Source organism: Lepisma saccharinum, chromosome 2 (genome assembly GCF_977018435.1).
Source record: "Lepisma saccharinum chromosome 2, izLepSacc3.1, whole genome shotgun sequence".
Classification (NCBI taxonomy): domain Eukaryota; kingdom Metazoa; phylum Arthropoda; class Insecta; order Zygentoma; family Lepismatidae; genus Lepisma; species Lepisma saccharinum.
The window spans coordinates 123,071,383-123,083,355 of record NC_139230.1 but is presented as its reverse complement, the minus strand read 5'-3'; the positions used below and the strand labels follow the sequence as shown (position 1 = coordinate 123,083,355).

The following is an 11,973-nucleotide window of genomic DNA, read 5'->3' as shown; positions in this document are numbered from 1 at the left end:
CGATAAACTGCAAACGCAAAATCAAATTACCGGTAGTGGAACTTAAAAAATTTGATGGTAACGTGAAGAACTGGTTACCCTTCTGGAGCCAATTCAAATGAATTGACAAGGACGAGGGCATTGATGATTGTGATAAATTCCAATACCTTGTACAGGCTACCGTACCGGGTTCAAAAGCTCGTTAGTTTGTAGAAAGTTTTCCCCTCAGTGACGAAAACTATCCCAAGGTCATTGAAGTACTTAAGTCACGTTTCGGCCGTGATGATGTGTTAGTGGAAGTTTACGTTCGTGAACTTTTGAAGTTGGTGTTACACAACTTAAATGGTGACAGTAAGTTGGAACTAGCTGTTCTTTATGACAAAATGGAATCACAGTTACGAGCATTAAGTACATTAGGAGTAACGTCAGACAAGTGTGCTGCAATGTTATACCCTCTTGTTGAGTCATGTTTACCAGAAGAATTTTTGCGAGTGTGGCAGAGAAGTTCTGCAAATTCCACTGATTCTAAATTGGAGAGTCGTCTGGAAGAAATAATGTCTTTCCTGAAGAAAGAAGTGGAAAATGAAGAAAAGATAGCACTTGCTGTAGCTGGGTTTGATCTGAAGAGAAAGAAGGAACGTAGTAGTCGTACTGAATCTATACCCACGGCAGCTGAATTGATTAATTGCAAAGGGGATTCTTCAAAGTGTCTATTTTGTGGTGATTCGCATGTTAGTGAGGAGTGTGTGAAGGCACGCAGTTGGTCCTTTGCGGAAAAAGCTAAGATGCTTAGGGAAAAGGGGTTGTGTTACACATGTTTGAAAAAAGGCCACCTTAGTCGAAACTGCAGGGTAAAATTAAAATGCAGGATTTGCAAGGGGCAGCATGTTGAAGTGATGTGCTCTGGTCAAAGGACTAAGCAGGGAACAGACTCTCCAGGGAAGCAGACTAAGTCACAGACGGTTGTTGAAAATTCTTTGACGAATAATGAACATGTTGAAACGTTTCTGCAAACATTAGTTGTAAAAATAAGAGGACAAAGTGCTGAAAAATATGTAAGAGCAATCATTGATACTGGTTCACAACGATCCTACATTTGTACATCTACAGCAAAGGAAATGAATTATGAGGTTGTAAAAAGGGAAAATGTCACACATGCACTTTTTGGTGGCATTCTTTCTGCACCATATGAACATAATTGCTATCGTGTCAGACTGACTAGCATCAGAGGTGATTATGCTTGCAATTTTGAAGCCATGGATCAGCCTAATATTTGTGACAGTGTAACATCTGTTACTGAAGGTCCTTGGTTAGCAGAGTTGAAACGGATAGGTGTAGAAATTTTCGATAGAGAAAATGGTCCAGTGGAAGTTTTAATTGGTGCTGATATAGCTGGTAAAATTTTCACTGCCAAGAAGTTTGCTCTAAAATGTGGATTGGTAGCAATGGAAACACTGCTTGGTTGGATACTAATGGGCAAAGTTACTACACATGAAAGTCATAGAGTTCCATCCATGATTGCAGCATCAATGTTCTGTAAGGAAGCTTCGGTTGCAGACTTGTGGAAATTAGATGTTCTTGGTATTACTGATCCTGGAGAAAAGAAGTCCAAAATTGAAGCTCAAGAGGCAGTGATGGATTATTTTGAACGAACTCTGACGATTGACGAAGAAGGAAGGTATGAGGTAAAAATGCCATGGGTGAAGGGACACCCACATCTTCCTAGTAATTTAGAAATGTGTAAAAGAAGACTGGATACACTTGTTGAGAAACTGAAGAAAGATGACTGTTATGAAGAATATTGTCAGGTTTTCAATGAGTGGCTAAAAGAAGGCATCGTCGAGGAGGTTTCATCTGAAGAGATAGACACCAAGGGACACTATTTACCTCATAGACATGTTGTAAAATTGAACAGTGAGACCACCAGGATACGCCCTGTGTTTGATGCTTCTGCAAGAGAAAAGGGGTATCACTCGTTGAACCAGTGTTTAGAGAAAGGCATTAATTTGATTGAAATAATTCCTTCAATTCTGACACGTTTTCGGTTACGCAAATTGGGAGTCGTCTCAGATATAAGGAAGGCTTTTCTGCAGATTAGTTTATGTAAAAGCGACCGTGATTTTTTGAGATTTCTTTGGATAGATGAGAAAGGTGACATAAAGGTTTATCGTCACAAGCGAGTTGTTTTTGGTGTAAGTTGTAGCCCATTTTTATTGTGTGCAGTAATTGAACACCATCTGAAGCAAGCTCTGAAAAAATGTAATGAAGAGAGCTGCAGTTATTCCAAGGATATCATTGCACAGCTGTTGCAGAGTTTTTACGTAGATAATTGTGTTATTAGTGTGAACAATGCAGAGGAGCTCCACCAGTTTATTGAAGAAGCTAATCATTTGATGGCAGAAGCAAAATTTGAACTGCGAGGATGGGAGTATACCTCACTAGGAAACTTGTCGGAAGATAACAGAATATCTCTATTAGGCTTGGTATGGGAAACAAGAACAGATAATTTGGAATTGAGACCGGAATGTTTCCAAGGAATGAAGTTTCAAGTTGTCTCCAAAAGAGTTATTTTGTCAACTGCCAACAGAATATTTGACCCTATTGGAATTACCTCTCCAGTGACATTGTATCCGAAGATCCTTCTTCAAGAAACATGGTTGTTAAAATTGAGTTGGGATGAAGAAGTGCCTGAAGAAATGGGAAGAAAATTCAGACAGTGGGTTGAAGAATTACATTATTTGAAAGGGCTTGTATTTCCTAGGTGGAATGCAAAAAGGCCTTGTAGAGAAGTGAAGGTTGGCGAAGTGGTTATTGTTGGTAATGACAATTCTAAACGTCTGGACTGGCCATTAGCACGCATTGTGGAGCTGGTACCTGGACGTGATGGTGAAGTACGTCTCGTAAGGCTGAGGACTGCAACGGGAATTATGATGAGACCACTACAACGTGTTTTTCCCTTGGAAATTCAGTCAAGTGAGTTGCCCGAAGTGCCCAAAATGAAGAACACTGAGGAAAAGACAGTACCTGAAAAGGAAAGTGCTCCGAGAGTCATCACCACTCGACTGGGAAGACGAGTGAACCCTCCACAGAAGCTGAGTTTGTTGGTACAAAACTCATGTTATGAACATTATTGATTGTGTAGAGTCACTAATTGTCTTTGCGTGACTCTAGGTGGGAGAATGTTAGAAATAGAAAAACAGTAATCTGTGTATTTGCTTGATATGAGTATTCTGTGCATGTTTTTTGAGGTGAATATTCTGTGTATTATTTTGCGGGATTATTATTCTGTGACCAGCAAGAGAAATGTCATGTACTGGTTGACTGTGTGTGAGATTAAACCTTAATTTACTTATATTGGTGTTTCGTTTTTAATAGGCCCCATGGCCAGTATAATTTTCTTTGTGTTGTCCTGTGTTTTGTCCTTATTTGTGCTGATTGCTCCTTTACAGCCTCAACTTTTAACGAAAGTCAAAATCTTTTATGATTTTACTTATTCAACATTAGAGTTGTTATGTGTAACGATAAGGGGCTGGACCCCGTATAATGTGACGGGTTCAAAATAGCCTTAGTGCTGACGCACCCACAATTTAAAATTTAAATTCAAAATTCAAATTTTCTAGGGGCCCATAAATTCAAGATGGCCGCCGCTTCACGCACCAACAAAATAAATCGATCATAACTCCTTTAATATTGGTTTTTGACAATTTTGCATAAGGACGTATTTTGTTCAGAATTAAAAACGGAACAAAACATATTCTTACAGATTTTTTTAAATACTTAGATTGCAAATAATAGCACTTTAATTCACACGCTCTACCCAGTTCTCCCGCCCCCACCTTTTCTTTACGATAGTAGTTCTGCCGATTGAAAGACATTTGAATAAAGAAGAGCACAGAACAGGAACCCCGTGTGTTTCATCGGAGCTTGTTTCCGAATTTCCTTTATAGTTATTCTCACGTTGCGAAAACATGTCACAGTAAGTGTTAAAAGTGAATAAGCAGCCCATCCCTCCCTCCCTTGTTGTTCAGCTACTGTATTGTTGTTATAAATAGAGTTGGGTGCATTTCTCTGTGGAATACCGCCACAACAATACGACAAGCAGAAACAAAGCACCGTCACTCTCTCTCTCGCAGGTACTTATGAGTGAACGATTGGGAGCGGGAACTGCTGGAGCGGCTGTCAACACACGCAAAGTTCACGACAATGAGGAACGAGGAACGACCACAGAGGAACTGCTCGTTCACCCCGAAGGAGCGAGCAGTTCTCAGCTCCCAAGAGGGAGTCCTTCAAAAGGAACTACTCGTTCACGAACGACCCATCACTAGTCCCCACGCTTTTGATGGGTAATTGTTCTCCCATTTAAATACATGGGGAATTTGATGCTGAACGTGCTGCTATTACATTAAATTGCAAGTTTAATTTTATCTCAACCTCAGAAATTATGTCTGAAAATGATAGATAAATAATCAATCAGTGCTGTGAAACTAAGAACTTTAATAAGACGATCGTCAACAACAGAAAAGATATCGGAACTCAAAAAAGCCTTAAAATTTGCACAGCACTTGTTTACGTCACTTGCAGTTTTCACAATTTAAGTGCTCTATTCTTGTGAATCTGATAAAGAATAATACATAATAATTCCACGCAACTGTACTGTGATGTACGGCTGCGGCTGTATAGTGGAACCACGAGCAAAACAACCTGCGCAGACCCGCGACTCCTGTGCACCGTACTCCCGCGAGTAGGGGAGGGGGGAGAGTAGACCATGCTTCCTTATGGCTCGATGTGGAGGGAAGAAGGGAAAGCTGCGCTGGGACTTTTCGTCCCAAGGTTTTTTCCTTGTGGTCGATCTATAGTAGAAAACACTGAAAAAAGAAAACTGAACCAAAATGAATTAAAACAGAGTTTGTTGTGTTAGCAAGATAATATTGACACCCTATTCAGATAGCAGAATGTTGGGGAAATATTGCAATAAAACTGGTATTTAATACTTCAAAATTTTATCTCAAGTGAAAATATGTGTTAGAAAAATGTGTTTCAAGAATATAACTTTCGAAACTGTTTTACAGCCACATAGTACCACTCAGTTTCTACAAAACATAAAAAGACATTCCTTGTGGTCGATCTATAGCTCGGTAGAGCATGGATTCTAAGCAAAAAGCCGCCAGAGTTGAAATAAATTTTGGCATTCTCGCCTACCTCACCAAGTCGCCAGCCAATGCCCACGAGCTCTGCACTAGAGGAGGAGGATGCATTGGAAAAAAGCAAATCGTCCACTTTATACATATATTATATACACACATGAAAATACTGTACAGACCCTATTACACAAGATATATACACACATAAAGCAACCTACTATCACACACACACAACTACCATCTACGTTAGCCAACGTACCCCAACACATTCCCCCCCCTGGGCCCAAAATAGTGTTGCGCGCTATCACTCACGAGATCACTAATGTGGGGGTGGTGGCCACAATCCTACCTTTGTCCGGCCGATGTATGTATGTCGTCCTCCGTCCAGCGCTGGTCCGTGTGCATGGTCACAGGGTCACGGTGGGGTCCTCGAGTCGAGTTCCGACAGCATGGGAAAGGAAGCCCGGGCAACGACACTACGACTGCGGTCAGTACGCGGGGTTACACGACCGTACAGTATCACAGTCCACGGTCACTCGAACACATTCGTAACAGACAGTTCCAAGCCAACTCGGAACCTTACTCCTTTGTATCACCAAAGTTTTGAGCTAACTACTTCCGTATATATTCGCGGTAGTACATCAAGTGTCCAGAAACTAACTTCTCTATCTCACCGCAGTTCTAAGCCAACTGTCCACTCTCCTTGATGTCATCGCCTTCGAACGGTCACCTATGATTCCCGGGGTTGCCATATCTCTTGGCGTCATCCCAGTGGCGTCGCTAGGCCATCTGCTTTAGGGGGGCTGCAACCAGATACATTACTTACTACTATTGTAAATATTTTTAATGTTTGAAAATAGCAAAGTGATTAATAAGACAATAATATATAACAAGCATATGGAATTATAACTAACATAGACTTACTGCATTAATTTTTATGAAAACAGATGGATATTCTTGTCCTGTTTTTCTAGTGCTGGCGAAATATGTCTTTATGTATCAGCTGTACTCTGCGGTTCGAATTTCTTGCAAAATTACACTGGTCTACGTCCATTTTGCTGACTGGAGGCTGATGGTTGTTCTTTAGTAATTGGAGGGTGGTAAATCCAAAACCGAAATCCGTTTTTTTCTATCACGTCAGGTTTCGGAGGAAAATAGAAAATTATCTAATATTAGAGATGTATATTTAGAGCAATGAAATAACGTAGTCCGTAAAGAGGTCACAAGATGGCAGCACATGGAATATTATAATGATTATTATTTAAATCAGTTATTCGAACATTGTCAACCCCAAAACAAAGGACAAATATTACTGACTTTGTAAGGAAAGCATATACGCGTAGTGCATATTTCGGAATTAAATTGGGTGACCAAGATAAATCCTGGGCACCTCATAAAGTATGCAGGACCTGTGTAGGAAAGAAATATGTTAGCGTCTGGAACAACCTTCATGTATCGGGACAAAGAGAGGCATCTATTAAGATATTTTCAAAGGGACGAAGAACTTGTCTATTGTACAGATGTGAAGGGACTATTTGAAGCTATGAGATGTACGTATAATGCAGAAGAATGGAGTCTTTTTATTGATAGCTCGAAGAGGAGTTTGAAGTGTGTGTTGCTGCATAATGGCAATAAGTTAGCATCCATTCCTGTTGGCCACTCCGTACATTTGAAGGAAAGCTACGAAACAATGAAAGAACTGCTTCGATAAGAAAAAGTATGCAAATGACAGTTGGCTTGTGTGCGGAGATTTCAAGGTCATTTCAATGTTACTTGGTCAGGAAGCAGGTTTCACGAAATATCCATGTTTTTTGTATTTATGGGACAGTCGAGCAAGGAACGAACATTGGGTACGAAGACTGTGGCCTGCCAGGAAAAGCTTTGAAGTCGGGGCGAAAAACATCCAGAACAAGCCGCTTGTAGATCCTAAGGAAGTGTTACATCCTCCACTGCACATTAAGTTGGGATGAATGAAGCAGTATGTAAAAGCTCTGGATAAGAATGGGGCTTGCTTTAAATACATTTGCTCAAAATTTCCTGCATTGACGCAAGAGAAAGTAAAAACCGGTATTTTTGATGGTCCTCAGGTAAGGATGCTAATGAAAGATGAAGAATTCTTACAAACAATTAACCGCACAGAGAAAGTTGCATGGCGTGCCTTTTCTGATGTCAATACAAACTTTCTTGGAAACTTCAGGGCGCACAACTACGAGGTTCTAGTTGAAAATTTGTTGGTGACGTTTCAAAAGTTAGGAGTAAATATGAGTGTCAAGCTTCACTTCCTGCACAGCCACTTAGATGTATTTCCGTCCAATCTTGGTGCCGTAAGTGAAGAACAGGGTGAACGCTTCCACCAAGACATAAAAACCATGGAGCACCGATATCAGGGGAGATGGAACGAAAACATGATGGCCGACTATTGCTGGTGCTTGCAGCGTGATGTTACTGAGGCCACCTACTCCAGAAAATCAAAGAAACGAAAATGTTTGCCTAAGTAGGTATGCATGTTGTGGTATTCTGTGGTGTATGTTAAGTTTAGCATAAGTACAGGCATCAGGTGTTGACTGTATGTGCTCGTGAAACAAATTGATCAATTTGCCGGAATTGACTAAACTTTTTGTCCATTTAGAACTCCCTATTGAGAAAATAGAAACGTATGTTTGTTAAACAACGTGACGTGATACTCTGCATGGACATCTGACTACGTCGCATTCTCTTTGCAAGTGCTGTTGGAATGTAGCCGGATATAATTTTCTGAAAATTTTGTAATGTGACTTGTCAAACAATGCAACTTAATTCCTGTTATCAGCTCCGCCACCTATGTATAGTCCTATAATTTCATTATGTGCAGATATCTATATGGAAAATTGTTGGAGTTTAGCCCAGTATTATAATATTGTGAAAATTTTCAAATGTGATTTGTGAAAAATTGTGACGTGATACACTTTTTCTGACTATATATTTGGAATCAGCGATCTCAAATTATATAGAATCAGTTAAAATATCTAAGTCAGGAGAAAAAGAATTTCATTATGTGCAGATATCTATATGGAAAATTGTTGGAGTTTATCCCAGTATTTTAATATTGTGAAAATTTTCAAATGTGATTTGTGAAAAATTGTGACGAGATACACATTTTCTGACTACATATTTGAAATCAGCGACCTCAAATTATATAGAATCAGTTAAAATATCTAAGTCAGCAGAATTTCTTTTTTCATATGTAGACCAGTGTTATCAATAACACAATCCACACACAATTCATGACACTCTTCCTTTTCTATGGCCAGTATTTCAAGTGAGGAAAGTCTGTCTTGGCCCATACTATTACGCAACAATGTCTTGATTCTCTTCAAACAGCTAAAACTCCTCTCACACGGCGTTCATTAAATGTACCATGGATATGATGGTGTATGTCAAGCTCTTTAGGTAATTTTTTGCAACCATGATTTCAGTAATCGGCACTTGTAATTGAAAAATAGTCATTTTCATTCACACTGGCATTTGTCAAACAATTAACTACTGTCCCCAATTTTTCTGTACTTTGGAACGTCAGCCATTTTTCAGTTGCTATTACACGAGAAGCACATTTCTTGTGATCTTTAAATTTGTCTATAGTCTATTTCCAGTTACCAGCACCAATACTGGTAAATGCAGGATCTGCCTTACCTGTCTGGCCTACGAAATGTCTACAGGGAAAACAAAAGGCTGCATCGTGATTAACACTGTACTCAATCCACTGGAAACTTTTGTACCATACTTCTTCAAAACACCTATTCTGGTTACCGAAAACACTACCTGGAAATCTGGAAAGAAACGGTTGTATAGGCCCTTCGTTTTTACTGCCTAAATCTGAAGTGATGAAACTCTCGACTTCTTTTGTAGATGAACTTGGAGTGGGAGGACATGTTTCCGATTCACCTGGTGCAGTTCAAGCAGTCACCTTATATTCATCGAGACAATCTGTGGCTGTGCTGCATTAGCTTAAAGCTTCCGATTTCAGGCGCTTACTTCGAATAATAAATTTGTCCATTGTTGTACGAACAACAGTAAATGTCACAAGAAGCTTTGATAACAAACACACAATATCACAAACTCCGTAACACAAAACGCACCACTACCGTTTCCTCGCGTAGCAACCGTTGTGAAAATAGAACAAATGACGGCGATCGTTTGCACTGTTGCCAGCTAAAGACATGACGTGTCAGATGTAAGATTGTGGTTTAAAAAAACTATGTCACAACGAAACGATTCTTTCCCAGAATATGTATCTAGAGGTATGTTCCTGCATTAACAATTGTTCAAATATATTTTCTCGAAATACTGTATGTGATAATAGCTAAAAATGGGGAGGGGGGCTTATCGAGGGATTGGGGGGGCTGGAGTCCCACCCAAAAAGGGCCTAGCGACGCCACTGCGTCATCCCCTCCTTTAAGATGACCACCGAATCTAAAGGGAGGCCAATAGACACTCTTGGATCCGTGGTACTGCTGAAAGCGGCCCTGGGCTGTTGCTCGCCGGGACCCGAAAGATTTCTTTGCTGTCCGGTGCTGCCGTCTAGGGGACTCCTCCACGCAAACACGACACCGACGAAGTAAATCTTCCATTTCATTTCCATGTTATGTACAGTTACATCAATTAAATATCACCCCCAATACACTACTTCGCTGCACCCAAATATTCCACCTTCATCAATAAAATAAAACACACATCCTCCATACAATATCAAAGTCCCCCCTTTAATAACAAATACATGGTTCTCATTAACAAGCTGAACTACCCCTAAACACAATATTAATACTCTTATGCACTGAACTTATGCCGATTGTGATTGAAGGAACGTTTTCGATACGGAATATGAAGTATAATTTGGATATGTAGATGGCGAATTCCTAACGGGGTTTGCGATCGCTTCTGTGGGCAAGCCAAACGTGGTTGTCACCACTTGCATGGCACCTTTCGGCAAAAAACAAACAAAAAAAAACAAACAACAGAACCCTCCTTGGACGCAAGTGCGGAAACCAATGAATCAAGGCTTCCCTATACATTTCTGGACAGAGGAAGCGGCAAAACGATGCCCACCGGCGCTTAGGCCAAGGAGAGATCCGGCGTCGGTCCTACGTTGTGACATGTCGTCAGTAACGAAGGACTTACGCTACTTTTTTAGTACAAAAAACAGAATTTGGTTGAAGACGGGGAGAGGCTAGCGCATGATTGGGGTGGAATAACGATGCATGACGATATTTAGAAAGAATTCCCCCCGTACCCGTGAAATTCGGAAATGTGGATTTCGCAATAAAAAGCATTCCTGGAGCCAAACAAGGGTGTCGAAGAACGCGTTCCTCAACAGGAAAAGGGAGCGAGCAACGAGGCAGGCCAATGTAAAACATATCTATACACACATACTTAAAATTTATGTTTATATATAGCAGAAAAAAGCTGTACATTACAGTACTTTTATTTTTATAGTTGTTATTAATAACTGACTCCTATTTTTTTAACGTGATATCATACTTTTCCTCATGGCTAGTAAACAGGGACGTCGTTAGGGGGGGGGCTGGGGGGGCTTTGGCACCGGCAGTTGTAACTCTGGCCCCCGCAAACAAAATTTTGATCGATTAAAAATTATCCTAAATTAATACTACATATTATTTTCTGGTAAATTTGTAGCAGAGTTGGAAACACTGTTCCGAAGAAAATCTTCGGAAGCAAATGTAGGACAGCAAAATTCCACCCTTTCGTTGCTTACCAGTTTATAACCAAAGGCATAAAATGCTTTGAGGTTATTACCCTTGCCCTACCCTAAGTTTGTGAAAACCTTTTGCCTTTTGTTGCAAATGACCCTTCCGTTACAGATGGAATCAAAGACTCCGCCGAGGCCGAGCGGTCAACAGTAGGGGGTCGAGCGACATATGGAGAGAGTTCTCCAGTACTGACATTGTTCTGAGATTTAAAATTGCTCCTTGCTTCAGCTTCAGAGCCACAGATTAGCTTTGTGTTCTTGCTTGCGAGCAAGGTCTGCTATCGGGTTGCTACCGTCACTGTGTTTTTATTCGTGTGTGGGAAGAGTTCTAGCGTTGTTGTGCATTTCCATTTTGAATGGATAAATTTATCAAAACTGGATATTTTAAAACTATCTCAAAACATGTGGAACATGACGACAATGAAGATGATGTTGATCCAAGTTCTGACGTTCCAAAGTTAGGCTGTGAAAATAATTACTGATCTTGGGGTAGATAATCCTAGGCAACCACTTTTGCAAAACTATCCAAATACTACGTTCGGAAAGCGAAAGCGATTATTTCAAAAATACTGGTTTGCATCTGCGCCGTGGCTAGAATATAGTGTGAAACTTGACGCATGCTTTTGTTTTCCATGCCGTAAATTTGGCACAGATTCAGGATATGCAGAATCAAGTTTCAGGAAAATAGGGATTCGCAACTGGAAGAAACCATGTGAAAAAATTAAGGAAAACGGAGGAACGTCCTATCATCTAAAATGCCTGGAACTGTGGGCGAATTACAAGGTGAGTACCAATCAGTTTTGTAAAACAATTATATGTGTGTGTGTGTGTGTGTTCGTAGTTTCACTTAAATAATGAAATATGTATATGTCTGTATATCGAGTGTTCAAATTGAAAAAATGCTGAGGAGAAAAGTCATATCAGCTTCCCTTCTCAAATTTTGAGATTTGTACCTAAAACATACGGACTGATGGTTCAAAGTAAATAACACAAATTTTCCAATTAATGTACAAGAGTTCAGTAATCACTGATCTCGTCTCAGTGGACTTTTAATTCATATCAGAATTATTTTTCTTAGAGGAAGGCAAATTAATCAGGAAATATTTTCTC

The 11,973-nt window shown here is 40.1% G+C and overlaps 1 protein-coding gene across 1 annotated transcript; it reads left to right on the top strand.

The window, feature by feature from the left end:
• Positions 1–362: 362 nt before the first annotated feature.
• LOC145983622 (uncharacterized) lies at positions 363–3,113 on the top strand. Its single transcript, XM_083116685.1, has one exon. It carries the CDS (start codon positions 363–365, stop codon positions 3,111–3,113), a length of 2,751 nt encoding a protein of 916 aa, XP_082972811.1.
• The last annotated feature ends 8,860 nt before the right edge of the window (positions 3,114–11,973 follow it).